Source organism: Cottoperca gobio, chromosome 13, assembly GCF_900634415.1.
Source record: "Cottoperca gobio chromosome 13, fCotGob3.1, whole genome shotgun sequence".
Lineage (NCBI taxonomy): Eukaryota > Metazoa > Chordata > Actinopteri > Perciformes > Bovichtidae > Cottoperca > Cottoperca gobio.
In genome coordinates this window covers 24,302,889-24,329,611 of record NC_041367.1, presented here as the reverse complement: position 1 = coordinate 24,329,611, position 26,723 = coordinate 24,302,889, and the positions used below count along the sequence as shown (strand labels likewise).

Genomic DNA, 26,723 nt, shown 5'->3' with positions numbered 1-26,723 from the left:
AATACATTGCATCCATTTTAATCCAATTTAAAGTTTTCTAATCAATCATGTACTCACATTAATTGTATGTTGCACACATCAAGTTAGACAATGTAATTACATTTGAAATATGTATGTGCAATGTCAGACACCTGTAGTATAAGTTATGCAATGGCTTGAAAATATTGAACCTATTTTCAAGACAGAAGAGATACAGTTAAAGATTGTCCAGAACTTGCAGTGAAAAGCTGCCTTGGAAAGTTAATCAAACTTTGATTTAACTTCCTCAATTGCGTAAGACAGTCATTTTGAGTTGGTTTTGTCTTTGTTGAAAAAGAGTTGATGCACTAAATGTATTATGGAAATGTCCTTCCCAATAAGTTCTGACTTGCGAACAATCAGCTTATACTAGTGCAGTGCCCGTTCAGGATGTGCTCGTGCTGCTGCTTCTTGGGTTTCAAAGTGAGTATGTACCGGTACACGTTTATGGCAACGCTACAGTCTAAGCATCATGAGTGCAAAAGCAGCCATCTCATAATGGCAATATCAACATGTTTGAAAAGTTCTTATCCTTCCTTGTCTTAGAAAAACAGAGAGACTATCAAGTATTATGAATTCTCCTTCACATCTTTACTTGACCTCAATGGAAAATGTCTTGATGTCAAGGAAAAATGTGAAGGAGAATTCATGAGGACTTAGGAAAAGGGTTAGGAAAAGACACAGGAAGTCATTTTTAATCGACTGCAGCCCCAGATGTTTTGGTGGCTTTAAGTTTGACCTCATCTCGCAATAACTGTGAGTATAATGTTACATTAACAGATCATGATGGCCCAAACTACGAAAATAACACATTTGTATGACAATATAACACTGCTTATAATACTGCTCGCTCCACTTTGTTATTCATTCAAACAGCTGTGTAATCTGCTGCCTCTCTAACAGCTGCAGCATGTACAGTGCACACACGGAGAACAGGCAGCCAATCAGAATGCATTTCATCTGCAGACTGGGATATGACCTCTGCAGATTTCTCTCCCTTTTTTTTTCCTCCCCCATCATTTCCTAACTTCATTGTCTTTTTCTTTTATCTGCAGCATGCAGAAAGCTTTTCCTCTCTCACGCTCTGATACTCACGCTCTGAGAGTCTGTCTGAGACACTGTTGGCTTACAATGTGACAATTTACAACATCTAACCAACTGTAAGGCATAGGATGCTGTTGCTCACACACACACACACACACACACACACACACACACACACACACACACACACACAAAAACAAATACACAGTGTTTTCACTGAGGAGTTGCTATGGTAACAAAGGATTTGGCAGAGAAGCAGCAGTCTGGTAAAGGATGATCTCATGGTGTTTTGGCTGCTGCTGCTCATCTTCACCTGGCTTATTTGGACACACGCACACACACATTCTCACACACATTCTCACACACATTCTCACACACATTCACACACACACACACACACACACACACACACACACACACACACACACACACACACACACACACACATGCTGTTTGGATGGGAAGTTTGCTTAATATAGCAAGTTACACCAAGACAACATAGGATAAAAAAAAGCAAACGTGATTGTGTTTATCAAATAAGGGATCCAAACCCATATGTTAAAGGCAAGACAGTACAGGCAAAAACATACATTTTTATGTGACGGTCAATTCTGAGATTGTGGGCTATATTGGGGCTTTGTCTTCTTTCAGACTAGTCTAGTGGAAAGAAAACATCCAAAATACACATTTAGGTGTTTATGTTACGACACTTTGTCTATTTGCATTTCTACCCAAAGGTTCAGAGAACTTGTAATACTAAACTGTATTGTCTTAAACTAGAGAGGTTTCATGGTGCTCTCTATTAGTTTATAATATGAGCAGGGACATTTATATATAGTGTCTTGCAAAATGTATGGACTTTTACAATACATGCTGTATCTTTAAAGGCTGTTTTCTCAAAATGAGTTGTTTTCAGAGATCTCCACTTCAGCAGCTCTTACACACACCAAATGTTCCAGTTTCATCTTCTCTATATTCTGAAGGTTTTTCACATGTCATTCAGAGCCTGATTTATATCACATTTTATTCCTATTTATGTATGCTGACAGTATTTTCTGATTTCCGGAGTGATATGAAGAGATTTCCAAAGTTCCCTCTGTATAAATCTTTGACTCTAATATGTCCACACAATTAACCAATAATTTTGAACCTGGCTTTATCCAAAGTTTAGACCTCTGTTCCACATATTTATTAAGACAATGCCTCATTTGCACATTTAAATATACAATTTCTGGAAACTGGAAGCAGCTCGACATATTGAGACAAATAAATACCAAAATATGCCATAAAAAGTCATATATAAATAAATAAAGTATGAAACCTATAAATATGAACAGAAGAGAACGAAGGGAACTTCTCCATCACACTAACATGCCAGAGAGTGGTGAATACAGAGAGTGTGTGTATCCAGTAGTGATGCATGTTTTCCATTAGAAAGTACAGTAAGTGTTTCCAGAGGCTGTTGAATGTCCTCACAGTGTAATGAGGCTGAATGACAGACAATACAAAGAGACACAGAGGGCTGTTTGGTGCTCTGTGAGCATGTCTGCTCTGTGGATCACTTTCCATGACTCAAAGGGATATCCCACACTGCCTCCAGTGTCCCCTTCCCTTCCCTTCCCTCCCCCGTCTCTAACTCCTCCCTGTCACTCCCTTCTTTCATAGTTCACCACCAACAATTCATTCGTACATAAGCTGGGTGGATTTTGAAAGTATTAAATGATGGACACTGGATGGATTTTAAAGCTTACTTTTGAATGAGTTGACAGTTGGGAAGGAGCATCAAGCTGAAGAGAAGACAGAGAGAAGGGTGAGTCACACTGAGTGTGGAGATGAGTGCTGCACATCATGTTGAAGGTAAAGCTCCTCCTTCAGGCGGGAGGTATGAGAGATGCTGTGGGGTTTGTTTTGCTAACAAATAGGATAATGTTGGCGTATTAGTGAGTTACACTTGTACTGTATATTGTGTGCTAATACATGAGGCTATATTGCTATATAGTTTTATTAATGCTGGCCAAGTCGGGTCTGATATGATATAGTTTGATTTAATTCACATTTATTGTTGAATTGATCAGTACTTTACTAGTTGTATATTATATAACATATTGAACAGAAACAAGCATGGATATGTTGTTTATAACAGAGAGCTCCAGTGGATAAATGTAATGTTTTAACGATGCTAATGATACTGTTTCTGATCATGAAGACTGTCCAACTCAAACATATCTAACATTTTTACAAAAAGTAAATAAGTTTAGGACGGATATTACTGATTGAATCTATCAAAAGCCCATCTCCTTCAAGCTGCACCAATCTATAATCTTTATATAAGCAATAGATGAAATGACTCAAATGTAAAAGGGGTCCCTGATAGTGAAGAACCTACAGATAATTGTCACCAGACAGTTCACCCCAGCTGTACGGAGCGTTTTAGCATCTATCAGCTCATTGTTTTGGTTCAGTCTCAGCACTCTCATCAGCCTCAACAAACAACGTTAGCTACTAGCTAGTGAACATAGCGGAGCATTTAGCGTAGACCAAAGCAGAGCTACAGAGTAGTTAATATTGGACTTACAATCATCAGGTAGACACAAACACAGCTCCAAATACATGTAGCTCCCTGTCTCCTGAGAAGGTTCTGTGAGTGACTGGTTGTCAGGTACTCAACTGCAAAATTTTATCAAACAGCTAGAAAACAAGTCGCTTCAATCGACAAACAACTGTGAAATGTACTAATAATTTGTACACAGAACACAAGACAGTGTTCGCAACACCAACCTTTGAACCTTGGATTGATCCCTTTAAATGTCTGCTTGTGACCCTTCAACACAGGTTATGGTTTCATAACCTGGGCAACATTCGGTTCAGAAAATTTAAGCCAAAAATTGAACCTGCACTCTTTCTAATGGCCAGCAGGGGGCGACTACTCTTGTTGCAAAAAGGGAAAATGACCCTACTTCTCACTTGATTCTCCAGAAGAAACTAGCAAGTGGATGTTGAGTTGTGACAATTTAGTTAAACTATTTCCAGGCTCAAATATTATGCTTGACTATTTTGTTGGCTAATCATCACAACACATTAGTGGAGTGAGTTATAACAATATGATAGTTTTCAGCCTTAAAATAGATCCAATTTCTAATAAAAGCCCGGTATTAATCGATTACATCGGTCTAACCCACACACACATGGTCCTGTCCCCTCTGGTGTGTTGTGGTCATGCAGTGTGTGTGAACCTTAGTGTGGGTCCTGTAGTCCAATATGCAGCAGCAGGCCAGCAGCGTTCCCTCTCCTCCTCAAGAGGATTACTACTGTTGAAAGAGCTTCTTTGTCCCTGTAAGGCTGGAATGCCTGTCCAGCTCAATGTCTTTGGGAAACATTGAGCCAAAAGTCAATGGAACCACTGAGCACTGGAATACCACTGGAATACCACATTTCCAGTCCCCCACTCCCACTGATTTCCCTGTTAAAGTTCCCTGCGCAAGGTTCAAGTAAAACATGATATTTACTCTCACTACTGTATACCAGAGGTTTCTATCTTCATTACTGTGTGAGGGTTTTCCACTGGTGACTGGCCAGATCTTATTTCTATATTTTAAATATTAAAGCTGCATTAGTAAACATTTTGACACTTATACAACAACAAGATCTGAAAACAGCTATCTGCTGCTGCTGGAAATGATGCTAACTGAACTGAGACTGAACTGAAACAGTAAAGTTGCGGCCGTAAAACAAAAACAATGAGCTAAAAGAGGCTAAAATTCCTCGTAGAGCCGAGGGGAGTCAGTTAATAATTCTCTCTGGGTTCATCACTATGAGCTTCCCTCTTTACATGACTCATATAGAAATATTGATTCCATTATAGCAGTGTTTCTCAAACCTTTTCAGACCAAGGACCACTTAACCAATAAAAGAAACACTCACGAACCACCTAACTCCCCAAATATCCAAAAACAATAGGCCTGCTTACCACTCCAACAATACATTACAAATGACAGCCTAATAATGAGCTTCATGTGACCTTCTCTATATCGCTCCTTCACACATTAAATCAACAATACAAATACAACTACGGATTCTACAAGCATTACGTTCATATGAGATTTAACTCCAGATAAGAAGACCATCTGTCTCTCCTGCAAACCACCATGTTGTGTAAACAAAAGAGGGACTGACCTGAACTACCTCCTGACTTGAATGTAGTATAAATACCAGAGGATTCACTCCTCTGAGCAGCACACAGCAGTCTTACAATCTTACGTGTGAGAGTTTGCACATCTTTTTTTATGTATAACTCTGCTCTTTCTTGCAAGAATATTGATTAAAACTCTTATTTGATTTTGATCCTGACTTCGTGGGTATATTTTTCCAACAACGGTAAATGCTGACTGTACACATCAAATGAAACGTAGACTACATTTATTACTGAGTTTATTACTGAGTGTCAGAGTGAACTTACCCTCAGCAAGATACACAAAATGCACCACATTTAGTACGACACAAACTTCCGCTGTGGACTTTCAAAAATAAAATACAGTAACACTATGGTTGCAGGTCCAAGTTTAACAGGAATTTAACAATAAACACAAGTTAATTATTAAATATAGCATAAATGTACCTTACAAAACACAGCAGATTTGCCTCATTCCCGATATCAGTCGACTCATCGTGTGAAAAACTGGCTTTGGCGTAAACGTGTGATTCACATGTTCAGCCATGGCTGTTATTCGCCGCTGGACAGTGTCATTGGAGAGGGGGACCCTGTTAATTTCGTCGCTTGCTTTCTCCCCAAACAATAAAGAGTCATGATCTTGGCAGCTGGTTTGACTCAATTCTCACCTATCGAATGAGGTTTACCTGTTTTTACGATGAGAGGGGATACCCTGTATGATGCCTCTGTAGCGTTCACATTTTCCCCCCGTGAAAAAAACTGATTTCTTGAGTTCATCACGTTCTCTCAAAAACACTTAAAGGTTTCCCAAAGTAATCTTTGTGTTCGCTCTCAAAATGTCGCTTGATCTCGACGGGTTTCATAGCCTCGTTCGCCAACGACTCGTAGCACAAAACACAGTGTGGATTGGGATCCTCTTCATCTCCAGTCCAAAAAATTCCAAATCTTATGTAGTCGCTGTGATATTTTCTTTTCACTTTAGCGCTGGACTTTCCACGTTCAAGCCGAGTTTCACAGCTTTCAGGCGGGTGGTGGTTACACGGCGAACCGCTCTCCTGGGACTCAGTAACGGACACAAAATGACTTGTTGCTGCGGCTGAAGCACTTGAAGCTGCTGAATCACCTGCATCAGGACGATGCACCTTGCCTGTCGCGTCAGATTGTTCATTTAATTTTCTTTTAACTGACCCTGTCTTTAGCCATCGATCCATCTTGTCAGTTGACCGCTCAAATTGACCGCACAGATCATTTATGACGTAAGAACGTAAAACGAACCTATGTAGCTACGTAGGTTCGTTTTACGATCTAAGTTCTACACATAGCTGCGTAACTAGGCTACATCTATGCTACACTCTATACTAGTCATTTTTAAACAGTTTGAGAAACAGTTTGAACTTATAATAAATTAATTTCAAATGTGACATTTTACCAATATACTCGCAGACCACTAGGGGACCACTCTTTGAGAAAGACTGCATTAGAGCCTTGCTTTGTGGAACTAATCTGACTTTGTATTTTGAGAGAGGTTGGAGAAGAGACTTTAATCTGTTGATGAAGGGCGGCTGTGGTGCCATTTGCAGGAAGAATTCTCTATAATTGAGGAGTTTTTGCAAAAGCCTGTACCTCTGTCTGTTTATAGATTACCAGCAAAGCATTCAACCGATCTCTCCTTACAATATATACATGGTGTGATTATCCATCTTTTAAACTGATCATGTTTCTCATCACAGAGCCGAGGACTGATAATATCTTTAGCACGACACCACCAACGTCTAGTCTTGGACTGGACGGTTTGTTTGGGCAGATTAAAAGCCTTATCTCAGAAAGTGGAAATATTTAGCTAATGCAATACATCTGCAACCAGTCTGAATTGGGAGGTGGCAGTGAACCACATTTTCAATAAGTTACCATTCCAAACAGAGGTGTGCTTTAGAGAAAGTGAAAAAAGATTTTTTACAACTGTTTCCACTACTCTTAATAAAGAGGCGGCCAGAGAAACACTGAGTCATCTCTGCCTGTACTGCAGCTCAGTGTTTTAGTCAAAGATACCACTTTGCTGTCTTGGATAACAGTGGTTTGGATAGTGACAACAAGTATTCTTTCAAGGAGGCTTTGAGGTATAATTTCTACTGTCACTGGAGACAATAATCGAATAATGACAGGCTCTCTGAACCTCTGAACTGCTGCGCTGCAGTTTCACATATCTCTGCTGGTGATGATTTCACTGCTTTAATGACAAACGCACGCTACAACATATATGTATATATTTTAAAGTTTTGTTAAACTCTGTATTTATGATGTAAAACCTGTATTCGTGTGTGGAAAGTCTCCTAATGATCATGTTATTTTTCATCCCTGTAAACCTCAGATTTCTACCTTTAGACAGTGAAACAGTTGTCAATGGTATTTCACTAGTAGTCATTGACTACGTTTACATACACACTGATATTCCAACCTATCCACGAAGGTGGTTGAATGAAAGAGGAAGGCTGTGGTCGCACGGTCAAATAAGTCTTCCACCAAAACCATATTTTGACACAACAAAGCAAAATGGTACATTCTTTTACATAATGACATGACAAACAACATGTTGGGAATGTCCGTGTTCTACGTCAATCAGAGTATGCACGGCTGCATGTAAACGAGAATATTCATGGAATATTCATTTTCATTAGCCATGTAAATAGCTTAGTAGGAATATTTTCTTTTTCTGGAATATGGGCACAAAACTGAATATTCTGTGCACTTTAACATAGGCTGTCATTGAGGAAGAGGAGATGTATAATTTACTCTCCTCACTTATTTTTTTCGATTCAGTCCTGGGATTAATTTCTGTAACCTCTCATCTCCTTCCTCTCTAGTGTGTGCAGTATGTTTATGTTTGTGTTCATACCACTTTGTGTCTGTAGGAGACACAGAGACAGCAGCTGGTGTGTTTAGCTGCCGGCGTCTTTCCAATGCTTAGGGTTTCATGCCAGAATAATTAATCTGTGTTTACGCATGCTATTAGGCTACGAGGGATACACTGGTGTCTTGGTGTGCATGGATTTGCATTTTAATGTGTGGTGGTGAGGCTTAGTTTAATCTCTGGAACATTATTATACTGTGTAGAGGTGATCTTTCAAATGTTATTCATCATTCAAACCGATCCATTTGAATGACCTTTTATGGGTGAAAAGTTCTCAACCTGGCTTCATTACATGTCTGGTTCCAGCATTTATTTTGAATTCTGGAGCATTTTTCTGTTTTGCTCAGTTTTAATGTCAGCAGATAATTCATTGATTGGCACAAGACCATGCTGACAGGCTGGTTTGTCAGTGCGATTCCAAACCAAATCACATTTAAAAACAGCATATCCCAAATATGCATCAAATATGTCACCGATGCATAGACGGGGAGCTTTTCCAGAGAGTCCATTCATAAAAACATTGAAACAGCAACTGTTACCTTGGTTAAAATCCAAACAAACCCTTAAAAGTGCCCAGGTAAAGCAGCCTCCATCTTTTTAAAGCCTCACACTTTTTCTGCCCACTTGGGGGCAGGAGCAGTTACATAATAATTATTCTCAAATTTGTCACCAGAACACATACTAGAAAATATGTAAACAAATGTTTGACCTATTGTGACCTAAAGCTGTGCTGGCTGACATGTTAGCAAAGAGTTTCCAACAGACACAGAGCAGCATTAGCATTTATTTGGAGTCTTGTTTCTGGTCACCTGATGAATCTACGTCCAATATTCACTCTCCTTATAGTGCTGTTTTGGTCTCCACCAACTCCTGAGAAAAAGGTCTACCACGATGTTCCCAGCTGAACGCTTACTTCGTCTGTGTGAGTTCCATCACTTTCTGTACCACAACTCAAAGAGTAAAACTAGAACGTAGAAATGTGAGCAGATGTGATAATAACATATATCAGTAGTGTACATAGTTGAGGTCAGTCCTGTCCCACGGCAGAGACTTACTCCGACCTTGGCCTGTCACTAACAGGAAATTGTCCCTGGCTCGGCGTGCTGCACAGGAAGTCTACACATAGTGACACTCTGCTGGATGAAGCCTCTCCGTATGTCACCTTCTTCTTCTATCTGTCACACACTTCCTCCAGTTGCTCCCAAACTCTTTTTCTGTCTTTCTTTTAAATCTGGACATGTGCTTGAGTACAAATGTATTGCTTAAAGACAAAGGTCACACAGGAGATATGCCCACAGGCTTATCACATTGTAACCTACGTTATTGCAAATATTCATTTAATACGTTTTTTCTTCATTAGAGTAAGTGGTCAATTTGTTTGTTCTGGAACCATGCTTGTTTCATTTGAATCTGCTTGTATTCTGACAGGAATCTTGTAGATATAAATAAATAGTGTAAAATAAATAGCACCAATCTGATGTTAGTAAGTTAATTACATTATCTTCTAAAGAAAGAAACTCACACAAATGATGTTCTTATCATGTAGCAGACTTTGTCCTTTTGGTTGGAGTGAAGTTATCTTCGCTCGTCACCTCATGTTTCTCAATACTTTATTTTTGACCTTTTCTTCATTATTTGATGGATTTGTAACAAGATAAATTGTCAACATTCACAAAAAAGAAAGTTGTCGCTCTTGTTTTTGTAGCAGTTGTTTCTTAAAAACCACAACTAAGGATGCCACCAACCAGAGCTATTCAGGGTCGGCCCACAAAGCTTGTAAATGCTATGTTTAGCTTTGAATACCACCACTGGAGCGAGGAGCACTGCAGTCTGCTATATATTATGTCGTACAAAATAGTGGAAAAAAGTTGAAGGACATGATCTGTCATGCACAATCCTAACTTCCATAGCTGGACTTCTTCCTGTGTCCAACACAAAGTAACTTCTCCGGTGCTCCCAAAGACTTCCAAGACTTTCAAAGTCAGAATTCTTTGTTTTGTTTTTGTTCTTCAGAAATTTCATGCTTTCTATTTTTCCTTTGAAAACTTGTTGTAAATGATATTCTCTGGTTCCTACCTGACACTGGTAATGACCTTCATGCCACTTCCATATCTGTCCTGTTCTGGAAGAAACATGTGTCTTTCTTTCAGTTCTCTCTAACATACAACCTGCAACATTGTAAATGAACAAATAGCACGCTTTGAGAGAAAGAGGCTTTAGGTCTGTCAATATGACCCTACGAGGGGTGTCATAATCACTTCCGTTTCTTTCTGTTCTTGCTCTCCCTTCCCCAACGCCCCCCAATCCCCAATTAATTTGCCAAAAAAGAGACCAAGTTAAAGACTTTGAGCTTTGAGCTGGATGTCAGCCTGGCTGTGTGTTCCATAAAAGCCATTTCCATTTTTCTTGGAGAACTTTACAGCTGGAATGGAGTGATTTAAAAATGCTTTGTTTTGTATATTTGTGAGAATTTACCTCTTATGATTTGCAGATTTATACACAGCATGTGGTCAGTATGTTGTCTTGTCTAAAAGGCGCCTATAGTAAATCCACCCTTCTTCCCACGGCACAATTTACTGCATTTCTGTGGTTTGTTTCTCAAGACAGAATGTGTCATTTAGCTTTGGCTGCACCCTTAAGAGAACAACAAAGTAACACTCCAGCATACACACTGCCTGAAATGGCAAGAATCTCAAACTGCCAGTTTGAATAGCACAAGACGCTGTGATGCCAATGATGGCCACTAGAGAAACCTGACATTTGTCTCTGATTCTATATCATTGCTGTTTGAGCAATGTTCATATAATTACATGAATTGTAGCTTTAACCCACTCAAAAATAAACAAACAAAACACCTATCAACCAACCCTGTCCTTCATATTGTTTCCGTTTTCTATCTTTCTGGTGTTTGTGAAAAGAAACCCCAAGGTCAGACAGAATGCAGCGAGAGAAAGATAGTAGCCATGAAAATGATAAAGGAATGGAAGAATTATGAAGAGATGAGACAAATGAAGTAACATAGACAAACTGTTCCTGCAGAGGGAGGATTACCCAACGGCCTCCATTATCAGAACTCAGGAGTCCAGAGCGGAGCTGTGTTGTGACAGCTGGCTGGAAGAGATAGAACCCAAACAGAAAGTATCAGCTCTTCTGCTGCTTACCGTCTGTCCTAATATGCCTCCTCTATCATCCTGCTATCTCTTCTCTGTCCCCTCCTTCCTTCATCTGCTCTCAGCTGACTAATGTAGAGTCAGTAACACTTATCTCTCTTGGTCTTCTGTCTCAGTTGGATCTGCCTCTTCCTTGACATGATGTTATCCATCCTCTGGCAGCCATGTTGGGAGCCCTCAGCCAATAGCAATGATACCTGGCAATGGATCAATGCACGCTGGGAAGTGATTGTGCCATGTGCCACGATAATGTTATGTTTTCGAGTTGAAATATCTTCTTTTGGGGGGTTTTCTAAGCAAATATTGATATATGTAACCTAATATTATGATGTATGTAAAAATGTGTCATTTGTCATGGCTACATGGCTGATAAACATGTGCTGTTAGCTGCTGATTAGCTGCTAATGGAAACATTTGCAGAGTTTGATGATTTACTTGGACTGGCACTTGGCATACTCAATAATAATAGCATGTTTCTGTTAGTAGAGTTGCTCTGAAGATCTAATTCCAACAGCCACATTTCCCCATATGAGTGGTTTTACTCACACACTTGTCTATCCGTGACATTGCCTATGAACTATGGTAGGTTCCAAGAAGACAAGATTTCTTAGTCATCTGACTGTGCTCTCGCTTGGAGGCAGACAAACTAGGGATGAAGAGTAGACAGTTGTTTTATGTTTCAGGAATCTGTACAGGTGGTGTTGTATACTTTGCCTTTATTTGCACACTTACCCTTGTCCGGTGGACCTCCATAAAGCTGCCAGGTGTGTTTGCAAGGAAGTTTGTGACACACCTGCAAAGCTTCAATGCCTCCTTCCCCTCCATTCATTTAAATCCTCATCGCTGTATCCAGCATTTCAGCATTTTTCTGCTGTGTTTCATTTGGTGTCTCACAGACGCAGCGTCTTGCCTGTGGCTACAGACTGCATCTATTCTCAGGCCAGATCATTCGAACACATGATCAAACCTGCAAACATGTAAAAGGCTGGTAGGTTATATCATATATAACACATATTGTTGCTGCTTTAGGGCCTACATGTGTTCCCTAACATCAAACAGTGACCTCTGACCTTTCAGAGAGAAAGGTTATTGGTCGTTAGTGTATTTTGAACCGTAATGTGACCAAACATGACCATATGCTGTTGTAGCAAGTTAGCACTTAAAACAACAAACAGAACAATGATGAAAGTGAGACAATGCTGCCGTATCTCCTACAGAAGAAAGTTTTCCCGTGCAGTGAATCTATTCAGTGTCAGTGCATCTATCCAAAACTTAAACTTTAAACTTTTTAAGATCTTCAGTAATAATAGGAAACAGATGCAAATTTAAAGAACTACAAGTGACGCAATTTTGGTTAGAAAGTATAACACACTAAATGTTATAAAAAATAAACAAAATAGATGACCAGTCGGAGAGCGCAGATCTATGCCAAGGCCATTTCAATAAGTGAACAATAATGCCTGTTGCCGCACGTTATTCGGATCTGCTCCAGAATGTAATGGCTTCTGCTTTGGCCCTTGCTACATAGTTTCATGGAAATTGGGTCAGTAGTTTTTTTCATAATAATGCTGACAAATAATCAAACAAACAACTGAAAACATAAGCTCCATGGTAAGTATTAAAGGTCAATTGTGGAAAACAATCTATAAAATACAATTTACATAGATTAAAAAAAAAAAAAAAATTATATTTTTGTTCAAAATGTGTGAACTTGCTAAAGACACATTTTGTCTAATCACTGGAGAAATGGCATCGAGTAAGAAGTAGAACAATTCTGCTTTTTTATTGCTAGTGGAGCAGAGACCAAGTGATCAGCAACATATTAGACAGATATAAAAGGTGGATGCACGCTTCCCTCGAATGAGTTATGAAATGACCCATCCATTTCTCTCTTTTCACATTCCTGATTATCTCCACATTCTCTGAGATGGCCCCTTGCTTGTTTAAATGGTCAGTTCATTTGTCCCAGAGGACATCTCCTCTACACAGATTCACAGACGCTCTTCATCCACAACGTCACTCTCTTTTCAAATTATTTTTGGTGAATCTCCTGAGTTTTCAACTACACTCTGGTCCATATCTCAAGATCCTTTTCATTTTGGGCGTGTTTTGAGCTTTTAGATAGCAACCATCATCAAAACAAAGTGTCTAAAATAGAGAAACATTGCCATCAAGTTTGCTCATTCTTGCTCTAAGAAAGATAAACCAGTTTAATCTGAATCACTCCATGACATCCACTGACAGGATGAAGTTTCCAACTTTAGTCCCATTACTGGTAAAAACCTCAATATGATCTTGGTTTTGTGTAACATTTTGTATTGTGGAGTAGTCGGGCATGGATACAATTTAACACAGTATATTACATTTCATGTTTTAATTTTGATTTAAAGTATGTTGTTATATGATAAAAAAAAATCAATTTCAACTAAGGATATTGAAAAGAGGGTTGTGCATGTAGATTACATTCAAGAGGTTCTTAATTATATGGATTGGTTCACTGAAAAAGATAACCCTTTGAAAAAATAACCTGCCTGCAGCAGAATTTCAACTTTGTTTTATCTTTCTGTCATCTCTATTATTCCTCCCATCTACATGTTTCTGCATTTGGCAGGCTGTCTAGCTTCCCTCCCTGCTTCTACATTTTTGCATTCCAAATAAATGGTGAGCCTTCCTTTCTCCCTCGCTTTCATAACCCCTTGAAAAAAACAAAAAGAAAAAACAAGATTCCTTCATGTGTGAGGAGAGATCATCCATGCCTGCTCCACAGGAAACAATGCCAGCCTTTCTGTCCTGGCATGAGGGGGAGAGAGGGAGGGAGGGCGAGAAAGAAAGAAATGGAGAGATTGAGACTTCTTTGTGTGTCCAGTCAGAATGTGTGGATAGAAAGAAAAGCTGCTGATGTCCTCCCACAGCCTGAGAGAAATGGACTTTGATGTGGTGGGAACAAACACCCATTATTAAATGCCATATGGGTGTTTAGAACATTTTATTTAACAGCAGAGGGAACTATACAGAGAAAATACAAATGGCAATAATAATTCTTATTTAGCTTTCCTCACTTTGAGAATCAGCATGCTAGCCAGCTAGTTTAATGGCTAATGTGACTAGTTGAAGCTTAGAAGTTCAGCTAGGCTAAGTAGTTGGTCTGCAGTAGAGCTACCCAATTTGTTAACTCCACATTTTCAAAATCAAGACTTCTATGTTTTATAATATTAACCTTATACTATACGTTTGCTTCTTTAATTGAGTTCAGGGGCATTCAGAGGCAAAGTGGACAGGAAAACAAGGGATAGCTGCAAAGGGGCGCAGCAAGATCCCCCAGGCAGACGGTCTGCGGGCAGGGCAGAGGCGGAACAGGGCAACTCAGGGGGACTGCTTGGTAGCTGAGCCAAACGGAGGGTGACCAGGAGACAGGAACAAAGGGTGGAGCCGCTCTGGAGGACGGGCAGGATGTCGACCGGACTGGCGTAGCTGCTCTGGAAGAAGACTAGATGTGCAGAACCACACTGTAGGGTGACTAGATGTCCAGGGCCGCAGAGGAGGTTGGTGACGAAGGAGGAGCCCCGCTGGAGGTCAAAGGCCGAGGTGGGACCACCAAACAGCCTGTCATGGGGAACCAGAACAGGGGACTGCCGCAGCTGGGGCATGAAGAACTAGGAACTGCCGCAACTCGGCATGGGGAACCAGAATTGCCGACTGCAGCAGCTCGACAGGAGAAACTGGGGACTGACGCAATTTAGCAAGGAAAACAGGTGTCTCCTTCAGCTCAGCAGGGGCAACCATGGTCTGCTGCAGCTCAGCAGAAGGAACCGGAACAGGGAACTGCTAAAGCTTGGTAGGGGGAACAGGAACAGGCTGTAACAGGAGACTGCTGTAGCTCACAGGGAGAACAGGACCAGGGCACTGCCGCAGCTAGGCAGGAGGAACTGGGAACTGCCATAGTTTGGCAGAAGAAAGCAGAGATTTTTCTGTAGTTCTGCAGGGAAAACTGTGGTCCGCTGCAACTCAGCAGGGGAACCCAAACCAGGGAACTACCGCCATTCAGCAGGGAAAACAGGGGTCTCCTTCAGCTCAGAAGGGGGAAGCAGAGTCTGCTGCAGCTCGGCAGGAGGAACCGGGAACTTCCTCAGCTTGGCAGGAGGAACTAGACTCTGCTTCAAGAGGGACTGCTGCAGCTCGGCAGGAGAAACTTGGGTCTGCTGTAGCTCGGCAGGATAAGGTGTCATCCGAGGAGCTGGGCAGCGTAGATTTAGGGTTGCTAGGCAGCGGAGACTCAGGCCAAGGAGCAGACTTGAAGCTGACAGGATGGCGTCTGGAACGGCTGGGTTTCTTCCCAAGAAGCCTGGAAGTCTGACAGAGGCTTTGATGACCTACCAGGGCCAGGCGAGTTCCCAGGAAAACCAGGGGTTTGGGGCTGGAGCTGGAGCCGGAGGATCGGCTGGCTGCAGAGTCAGAAAGCCAAAGTTTATGGAGGGGTGGCTAGCATGCTAAACGCTAACAGGCCGGTGTCTGTGAATCAGACTGACAATCGGGGGTGCTTAATAACTCAGGCAAAAAACTCCTCAGCCCCACCTCCCTTGTTTCCAGTCTCCATAAACACATATGAGGAAATATGAAAGCTCATAAAGTCCTCAAACAGATCTGTTGGGTCCATTTTATGGTTGGTTCGTTCTGTCACGGTGCGGTTAAAAACAGGACCCAAGCACAGTACACACAACAGGCAGGCTGCAACAGTGAGCTTTAATAAACAAAGATGAATTCAACACACTGGTATAAAACAAAACTGAGGCAGCAGGCTAATGTAACAGAAAATAGGATAAACCAGGTAGGCAAAGACACAAGGGCAGCAGGGTGATTAGACGCAGGAGGATCAAATCAGGGAGCACATGCAGTCATTAATGCATATTTACAAAATCAAATCCAAGTTCTTAATCTAGTAGGTGCTAACAGCAGTTCCTGTTAGCACTACTTTAGAATGTAAGTGTTTAAGCTGCAGTAACACTATGGTAATGCAGTTTATGCTTATTTGTACAAAAGACTGATGATGTAATGCAACAGTAAGCTTTAAATCTGTTCAGCTATTCTTATCTTTCTGCTGGAAATAAACAAATCAACATGGAAAACATGCTATCATATTATAATATTCATGGTTTATTCATAGTGGCTTGTTCACACAGGCATTGTGCTACTTTTGCATTGTTCATAATTACAGAGCTCCTCCTCCCTCCTTCAGTATGTTCCTCACTCTATTTTTGAGCTTTATTTTTTATCAAATCACTTCAGTCATCACTCTCTCTTCCTCCCTTCCTCTTTTCTTTTTCTTCTTCTCTCTTTTGATCAGCGCTTACTCACACACACACACACACACACACGCTCACACACACACGTCTCTGTTATCTGGGAATTTGGTGCTGCCAGTCAGGAATGTAGGTCTTAGTTTAGTGGAGCAAGCAGCAACAGGTCCACCTCCTGAATAGGAGTTTGTGGAGGATACTGCACCGGTAGCTTTAGACAAAGAACTGAGATCAAGAGAAAGACACAATCTGTGTTTCATGGAAAGAAGCGACGTTAAAGAAATTGTGTCACTCTACAGTCTTAGAGCTGTCCTGGTTAATCACTTCCACACTGATAGGATTGAGTCAGTAGCCAGGAGCAACTCTTTGCCATGGAGGCAATGCATGTGCTGGACAACTGGAGAAAGGTAATTATTATATTTAGAGAAAACAAAGGACAGGTTGAAATTTCACATGAGAAACATTGCATAAAACCTGAGGGGGAACAGTTTGTCTTTGGCAGAATGTGGAAGTTTGCTCCTTCTGGCTCAGAAAAGAGTTTTGCACAAAAGCCTTTCGGATAGAAAGTTTCTCAACATTTGTTTTTATTTTCTGGGTGTTTTGTGATTCACTGTTTGAGCTTCCCTGAGGCTTACTCCACTGCTGAATATCATTTCATGGGTTTGTCAGAAGAGCAAATATGATGATATTGCAGCAGTGTTTTGTTATCCTGAGGGCAGAGCACATCAGAAACATATTTTCCATCCCTGATGCACAACATTTTAGGGATGCAAATGACTCCAGGTATACACTCTGATTCTCCGTGATTAATATAACAATGTGTTTTCTAACCTTTCCAAGTGTTTTTCTGTGCTTCTCACATTTCATATGAAGACTTCTCAAATATATATTCACCCTTATACAGAATCTGGCCACTTAACTCGTGTACTGACATGGAATATATTTATAGCTGTTTGCTCTGTGCTGACTGGATGGAAATACCCCAAAATGACTGAGTAAGAAGGGAGGAATTTGTGGGATTTGGGCACAGTGTGTGTTTTCATAGAGACTGAGAGACAAGAGAGCAGCCAAGGTGGCTGATTTCCAGTGAATGTGTTAACTGCCAAGAGATTTAAATGTGTGTGTGTGTGTGTGTGTGTGTGTGTGTGTGTGTGTGTGTGTGTGTGTGTGTGTGTGTGTGTGTGTGTGTGTGTGTGTTTTAAGTGTGTTACTTCCTCTGAGTACGTTGCTAAATGCTGTCTACCATCTGTTGTGTGTGTGTGCTCTGACAGCATGAATCACACCTTGACACATTTAGGCAGAGTGGGGAGGGGGAATCCCATTAAACAAGATTTTGATCCTGTAACTAACTGTTCTGCAGAGATGAAGTCACCCGTGATGACTTGTTACTCACCGTCTGGCTCATATCATGTTCTCATTTCCTCCCTCAGGATCTTCATGTGTCGCAGGGAGCCGTGGACAGCTCAGTGGACATGGACCGCCTGAACAGGAACATGCCCGAGTGTGGAAGGAAAACCCACCAGGTGTTACAGGTACGTGTGTTGAGGGGATGGAGAAAACTGAGAGAAAAGAGTCATATGTTATCTGTTCAATCAGGAGAGACTTTTTCCTGAGTAAACTAAAATGCACCAGATGAGAAATTAGATGTGTGTTTGGAGATTAGACCCCATTATGAAATCATATATATGAGAATGAAAGAGAATGCTGAAGATCTGGATTTGATGAGGAGTGGACATGTGATGAGCTCGACCTGGGCTCTGGATATGATGACTGGTGGTGGAGGGCCGCAGATCACAGCTGACGGCAGCAGAGAGGAAAACAGATTTAAAGTTTGCTTGAGTACTTTACTTGAGTATTTCAGTTTTATGCTACATACTTAAATATAATAAGTATGAAATATTGTCCTCTTTACTCCACTACATTTACTTGACAGATTTAGTTACTTTTCAGATGAAGATTTGGCACATTGGATAATATAATACAACACATTGTTAAATATAAACCAGTAAGTCTTACAAAAAGCAGCGTGTAGTCCGGCTCACACTTCAGAACTTTCAGAACCTTCTCCCATTAATCATCTCACGACGGCTCAGATAAACCTGGAGTCGCTGTGTATAAAGCTGTATGATAATAGTTTAACTGGCTCCACCTCCAGCAGCTGAAACAGTAACATGCTGCTCTAACACTGGTGCAACATTAATATCCATCCATCCATCCATCGTCTACCACTTATCCGGGGTCAGGTAGCGGGGGCAGCAGCTCCAGTAAGAAACCCCAATCTTCCCTTCTCCGGGCCACATCCTCCAGCTCCGACTGGGGGATCCCGAGGCGTCTCCTCCCAGCCGGACGTGCCTGGAACACCTCCCTAGGGAGGCGCCCAGGTGGCATCCTTACTAGATGCCCGAACCACCTCAACTGGCTCCTTTCAACGTAAAGGAGCAGCGGCTCTACTCCGAGTCTCTCACGGATGGCTGAGCTTCTCACCCTATCTCTAAGGGAGACGCCAGCCACCCGTCTGAGAAAACCCATTTCGGCCGCTTGTACCCGTGATCTCGTTCTTTCGATCATGACCCAGCCTTCATGACCATAGGTGAGGGTAGAAACGAAGATCGACCGGTAGATTGAGAACTTTAGCTTCTGGCTCAGCTCTCTTTTCGTCACAACGGTGCGGTAAAGTGACTGCAGAACCGCCCCCGCTGCTCCGATTCTCCGGCCAATCTCTCTAATATAATATATTAATATATTAGTCAGAGGGGCCAAACCAGTACTTTTACTTTAATACTTTAACTACATTTTACTGCTAATACTTATGTACTTTTACTTATTTAAGGTTTTTAATGCAGGAATTTAACTTGTAATTGAATATTTTAAATTGCTGTATTGACACTTTTATTTAAGTAAAGGATCTGCATACTTCCACCATTAGTTATCAGTGTGTCAGTTTTGTTCCATGTTTACAATGTGGACCCATTCACACACAGTAAGCGCTCTCTTCTTCTCACAACAGCATCCATTGATGTTAAATGTCACCATATTGGCTGCCCTGACAGATGTTTGGTATTAAAACTCTCCATGGATGATAAATACAGAGTTGTAGGCCCAACTGAGTGAAGAGGCAGCAGGTCAGGTCAGGCAGTACAGCTGGGTGGGACGCCTACATATGTCAGTTTGTTGTAAAGCAGGAATCAGTAATTAGACAGGCGGAGATGTCTGTGTTTCCCACCTGCTGGGTCAATCCTATTAGGCATTAAGGGGAGCGCTGTTTGTGTTTATATGTGTGTGTGTGTGTGTGTGTGTGTGTGTGTGTGTGCGTGTGCGTGCGCGTGCGCGTGCGTGTGCGTGTGTGTCCTGACCTAGGCTACAATTGGGGATATAAGCCATATCCCCAATTTGGAAAAAACTATTTTTTTGGCTCAGTGGTTAGGGTTAGGGTAAATCTCTAGGAAATTAACGTAAATGTGTGTAAAGTCCCCACAAATTACCAAAGTAAACGTGTGTGTGTTCAGTTTTTTCTTCTACTTGTATGGTAGTTAAATCAAGAAAGAAATGAAAGATAGATGATGATTCCTGTAGGAATCTGGTGCAATATTTGACCCACTAGAAGTGTGAAGTGGTGTCTGTATCTGCAGAGACCCTGTGGCCCTTCGCTTGAATTTGCTTATTTGCTGTTTTCGGGACGTTTCTGGACATCAGACTCTATAAGAACATAGAGGCCAGGTGCCAGTTTATAAATACACATCCAAGAGGAAGCTACACAAATGGCAAACATAGTGCAGACAAAATGAACATGGCGAACAATGGGTTTGCTTTTACCTGGTGTCGAGCAGCTCAACCGAACCGAGCCGGAAAGGAAGGGCCAACTTTGAATGTTGTGTTTACAAACCACAATTGACAAATCCTAATCATTGTGCCTCTCAGCTTTATCAACTACTTTGCTTTAAGTATTCTGTTAATTTTAGCAGCAGGGTTGACCCTAACCTACCTAACCCTAACCCTAACCCTAACCCTAGCCTCTCAGCTTTATCAACTACTTTGCTTTAAGTATTCTGTTAACTTTAGCAGCAGGGTTGACCCTAACCCTAACCCTAACCCTAACCCTAGCCTCTCAGCTTTATCAACTACTTTGCTTTAAGTATTCTGTTAACTTTAGCAGCAGGGTTGAGGAGGTTCAACTTACAACAGGAAGTTAACCTAACGTTGGTGTAGCTTTTGTCCAGCAATTCATATTTATTTTTATTGTAACTGCTATTTTATTTGTCCTGCCTTTTCCACTTAAAACATAAGTGACAAGAGGTGAGGAATATTACTGATTATGTTTTTGAAATCTGTATTGAATAAGAAATGAGCTAAGAAATGAAGAAAAGTGAACAAAGAAATGATGCACAGCCATGTGCTGAAGCTAGAAAGATTCAAGATTCAAAACCTTTATTGTCATTATGCAAGCGTAACGGAATTGCAGTTAGCCTCAAATGGTGCATTGTATTAAAAACTTCACACATGAAGGACAAATAAGGCATGAATGAGATAAGATAAGAGATAATAAATAAGTATAACATAGGAGTAATATTAAGTAAAAATAAAATGACGCTAAAAATCAGTCCAGTAAAGGTGCATGGAAGATGAGCTGGAAGCAAATATTGCACGTGACGGCAATATCTAAAGAAAAAGAAAAAAGAAAACATAACAAAAACATAGATTTAGATGCATAGTGTACAAAAAGTGTCTTGTATAGTAAAAACGTAATCAAAGACATGCATGCAAACATTACATGGTACGCTCTGCAGGTACAGCAGGCTGCAGCCATGTGCACCACATGGGAGCAGCAGCACACAGCAGATGAGGCAGGATGAATCCTGCAGTGTTCTCACACTGACACCTCCCATCTTCAGCCATCACTCCCAGTGAAGCCTCCCAATGCCTCCCAGCCAGCCTCTATCTCAGCAATCCTCTTAGGCTTGACCCCACTCCACCGACGGCACCAGCACAATCACATAATCCTATTAGCACTCACACGGCGAGCTAAGCAGCAGAGAGGCCGAGTCAATGATCGCGTAGAGGTTGTAAATAAGAAATGTAAAGACCTCACAAGTGGGACAAAAACACCCAGTTGCAGCAGGTTTCAAAATGCAAATCCACAGCACCATCAGAGTTCATTTAACCCTTCACCTGGCACCGAGCTGATTTTCTGAGCGGTGAATGCAAACTGTCACTGACACAGTATACTGAATTTCCAGTGATGCTGAATTATAAAAGATGCTAAATCATCTTATCGTTAAACTCTGAAGCAAAGTTTCTCAACCTTGGCGTTGTGACTCTACACTGGGTCACAGACAGGGTCCTGTGAGATATATTTATACATCTTGGTGTATTTTTAAATGTACTGTGAATTCTATATGATTCAAATAAAATACAATATAAAGCAATACTTATAATTTGGTCAAATTTGGCACCTGAGAACAGGTCAGTGTAGGCAAAATCACTCAATTTAACCCTTTAAACTTAAAACTAAGGAGTCAGGAATAATATTATACCTGTTATTATTATTATTATTATTATTATTGTTATTATTATTATTATTATTATTATTATTATTATTATTATTATGGTTATTATTATATTTACAGACGTGCATCTTGCAAGCCAAACAGCATATTGCTCTATATTGGAACAAAACAAACCCAAGTACTGAATAATGGATTATTGAAATGTATCCATGTATTAGAGAAGATAATTAACATATTGAGAAATAGACTAAATGTGTTTGAGGAAATATGGAAATGACATTGCTTAGAAATGAGATTCAATGCTTCATTGCTTAGAATTGCTTAGAGATACCTTCAAATAAGATATTTCTTATTTTTGAGTTTGTACATTGTTTGTTCTTGTCATCTGTACTTATAAAGTAAAACTATAAAACGTTGTTCACAAAAAAGAAAAATCACACAATTTCAATAATTGGCTCTGTCAGATGGAAGGGATTTCAGTCCTGACGCTGTCCTGGTGTATATTTCATATATATATATAGTATACATATATACATATATATATATATATATATATATATATATATATATATATATATATATATATATAGTTTCTCTCCCTGGAATAGTGGATGTTACTCAACAGGAGTAATTAGTTACTTTAAACCCCGAGAGTTAAAGCGACAGAAACAAAGAGAAAAACACAAAATAACTCACTGGGAGTCATTTAGCAATAAGACTTGTCTTTAGGTTCAGGCATCGCTGCGCTGAAAAGTGCTCATCACAAGTTTAGCTCGTTGAACGCCCTCCAGGAAGCCTCATGTTTCTTAATTGCGGACTGCTGTTGCTATGGTGACATCCCTTCCCCCTTGCTGTGCTGAGAGCATGCGGTGGTGCTTTAGGCAAAGCTGCAAGGGGGAGACGACACACACACACACACACACACACACACACACACACACACACACACACACACACACACACACACACACACACACACACACACTACCCTCAGTGTGTAGAGGAATATGTAAACAGCCAGCTATGGAAATGACCTCCCAGAGTGAAGACATCAGACTCCTCTTCTCCTCCCCAGGAGGATGAGCCTCTCTCTGTACGTCTGATGCATTAGTGAAGCAGGAAAACTGCAGCCTGTGCTGGACAGAAATATGAGTGTTATCTCATGTTGTGTTGTGCCTCCTGTGTGTTGCTACATATTCACATTGTCTTTGTCGTGCACAGACATTTCGTCCAGCTAATGGACAGGAAATGACTGATTAGGTCCACGGTGTGCCGCTGGTTCATAATCCAGAGTTGTGCAAATATAGACAGAGGCGGTGACCTCTTTACTTTTCGAGGTGTAGATTACGTACAGTATGTTGCAATCTCCAGGGCCAGGTGGGAACGGATTAAATGTAATCGGGATTACGTAATCAGATTACAACAAATGTGTGACTAAAATCAATCCAGATTACATTTGTAAAATAATTCAACTAGATTATAGTTACATTGTCGAGAATTACTCGATTACATTTTTAAATAGGTCTTAACAATATGGCAATTTAAAAATGATGAAACCTTTTCTTCATGCTTTTAACAGTGCACCTGTAGTTTGTTTTTGTACGGGTCATTTGGTTTGACCAAGTGTAAATGCTGAATATGCAAAATGCCTTTCATTTGCATTGAAAATGTTTTGAGATTTTAGTATTAGGTTCAGTATTTGTATCCAAAAGTATTCAGATTAGATTACCTTTTCTTTTGGAATCCATTGGATTACGTTAATAATTACAAAAATTGCAGTGCAATTTGTATTTAGTAACTAATTACATTTCAAACTAATCTGACCCAATCCCTGGCCATGTCTGCAAAACTGTGATTAACATTTACTTTGTGGAGGCTTTCAGTGCAGGTCAGTCACTTATACTGCAGCTCATTTACACCACTTGTAGTTATGAATGTGTTATGTAAGTTCTTTTAATTGTTATTTTGTACAAAATACAGGTTTTGTCGGCTAATTCAAATAATGCAATTGGCTGTGATTTTTATAGAAAAATCTCTAAAAAAGGAAAGAATTCAACATTAAATGTAAATGAAAACATACCAATAGATTTTTATAACCACCCTTATCCAGAACAACCAAAATCCCCTCCTGTGATTACAAGTATACTGCACAGTCCACAAAAGTTATTTTATTTTCCTGGCAAAAGAAACTGAATGGAACAACAAATGGACAGCTGAGGGCTGTAGGGGTTTGTTCCTTTTGTTTTCTCTCTTTTTAGTGTGTTTGTGTTTTATGGCTTTTTAAAAACATGTATTCATGGTTGTATGTAAGTATATGGCTGTATATGTAAAAGTGTATGTATGAGTATAAATGCATGGGTGAGTGTGTGTGTGTGTATATAGAGATATAGATAGATATAGTATGTATATTTTTATGATGGACAATCATGTATGTAATTCTTTACTTCTATTTTCCAAAATGAATGTAAATTCTGCTTCTTTTCAGCTGTTAACTGTGAGCATGAATGCTAATAAACACAAACTCAAGTCAAGAAAGGAAAAGGTCTATAATGAGTCAATGTGTACGGTACATTACCACCAACGTGTTGACCAAACCCAGAATAAATGTTATTTACACTTTATTTGTGACCTTTTACCTCCTATTAAGAGCACTCCGCTGGACCTTATTGAGACTGGAAAGGGGCTGAAGTTCCAGGCAGAGCGCCCCCACCTGGTCAGCCTGGGCAGTGGACGACTGAGCACAGCCATCACCCTGCTGCCCCTGCCTGAGGGTGAGACATCTGCTGCAACACCAACACACCAGTTAGCTTCAGAGAATGACATAGATAATGATAATAATAATAATAATAATAATAATAATAATACATTTTATTTGGAGGTGCCTTTCAAGACACCCAAGGACACCGTACAAAATACAAGAGATAAAAACAGCAGGACATTGGAAGGGAGAGCAGATAAACAATAGCAGAGATATGGTGGAGACACAGGAAGAAAACAAGAAAGAAAAAAGGGGGGAAGGACACAGCATGATGGAAACTACAGAGAGTAGGCCAGTTTGAACAAGAGAGTTTTGAGGTGGGACTTGAATGTTGTAATAGTTTCAGAGTGTCGGAGGGACGGAGGGACGGAGTTCCAGAGCCTGGGAGCAGTGCGGCTGAAGGCCCTGGCACCCATGGTGCTGAGGCGTGATGTGGGGATTGTCAGTAGACCAGCTGAGGCTGAGTGGAGGGTGCAACTACTACTAACTACTAGATGCAACTACTGATGTCAGTGTTACAAAATCTACAAAAGACACTACTTTAATATTACTATGGCTGTCAAAGTTAACGCAAATTCATTTTAATAAAAAAATGTAACGCATTAACGCAGGCTGTGAAGCACCCTGTTTGTTCCCTGATAATGCTGCTTTTAGAACAACAAATCTGTGTTGTAATTGAAAGGAGGAGCGCTAACGTTAGCTGTTAGCAGTTAGTGGCCTAAACTATCTCCTCCTGGGATAATAAAGCACCACCTTGATGACGCCCATGAACGGAGGAGGAACACTGCAGCACAGTGCTGTTTGGCTAAATAATGGCGCTAACCAATTTCATTAGACCTACAGTATAGCGAGGTGCCATTAGGTAACATTATGATGCGTTCAAGCTCTATTCAACAGAAATGAGTATTCTGCAAATGTTAATTATAACGTTATCATGATGCGTTCAAATATAATCTTGTATAATTTAGCTTTTGGCGAGAAAAGTTTAAAATATAGATATTATAGAGGGAATGCTAATAAAAATTTTTTTATCAAAGCAAATAAAATACAATAATTTATTTAATTTGGTATCAAAATAGATATCGGTATCGACTCCTACATTTCTGGTGTCGTGACATCTCTGAAAGCAGTACCTGGGAGGGTTTCTGGATTGAATTGATTTCCAACAATACATATACACACATTTGCATGAAGCAAGTACATTTGTGCTCCTCCATGTTGATAAGAGTGTTAAATACTTGAAAATATTTCCTTTAAGGAACATTTTGAACTAATTTGTGATTAATTTGTGATTTACTATGGACAATTTTGCAATCAATCGTGATTAAATATTTAAATCAATCGACAGTCCTAAATATCACTCTTACATTATTCAGTTAGTCAAGAGTAGCTACTGAGCAGTCATAAATGTAATAAGTTATAATTGGTCTGGGCAATAATTCAATATGATAATTTATCGTTTTTCAATGGAATCATATCATAAAGAAAACATATATCAAGACATCGTGATACAGAATTACGTTGTCTAAATTGATAATAACAAGCATATAAAAAAAACTCTTGAAATGTTTTGAGGGAATATCATTTGAAGATTGCGGAGTTGATTTATTCAGTTCAATGTGATTAACAAACTGGACTCTAACTGGAAACCTTCCAGTCACAAGCTGCTCCAACCTTTAAGCTCTGTCACCCCAGAGCACAATAGATACAGCTCAGGAAATAATAATGTAGTAATGTAATAAAGGTTCACTTGGAGCCCAAATGTTGGTAATAAATTGTGAGTATTGTTTTCCAACAGCGTGTGCAAAGTTTTCTTCATTCATTCAACTTTATTGCTCAACTCCTGCGTTCCTACACTC

General features: G+C 40.2%; 1 protein-coding gene across 1 annotated transcript in view; it reads left to right on the top strand.

The window, feature by feature from the left end:
* The first annotated feature begins 7,305 nt into the window (after positions 1-7,305).
* phldb1b (pleckstrin homology-like domain, family B, member 1b) overlaps positions 7,306-26,723 on the top strand; it is a 105,411-nt gene continuing 85,993 nt past the window's right edge. The window contains exons 1-4 of the mRNA XM_029446052.1: positions 7,306-7,347; positions 8,985-9,060; positions 18,033-18,134; positions 24,754-24,877. Of these exons, the coding sequence (XP_029301912.1) occupies positions 18,075-18,134; positions 24,754-24,877 (184 nt within the window). The 5' untranslated portion in view covers positions 7,306-7,347; positions 8,985-9,060; positions 18,033-18,074. The remainder of the gene's footprint in view (positions 7,348-8,984; positions 9,061-18,032; positions 18,135-24,753; positions 24,878-26,723) is intronic.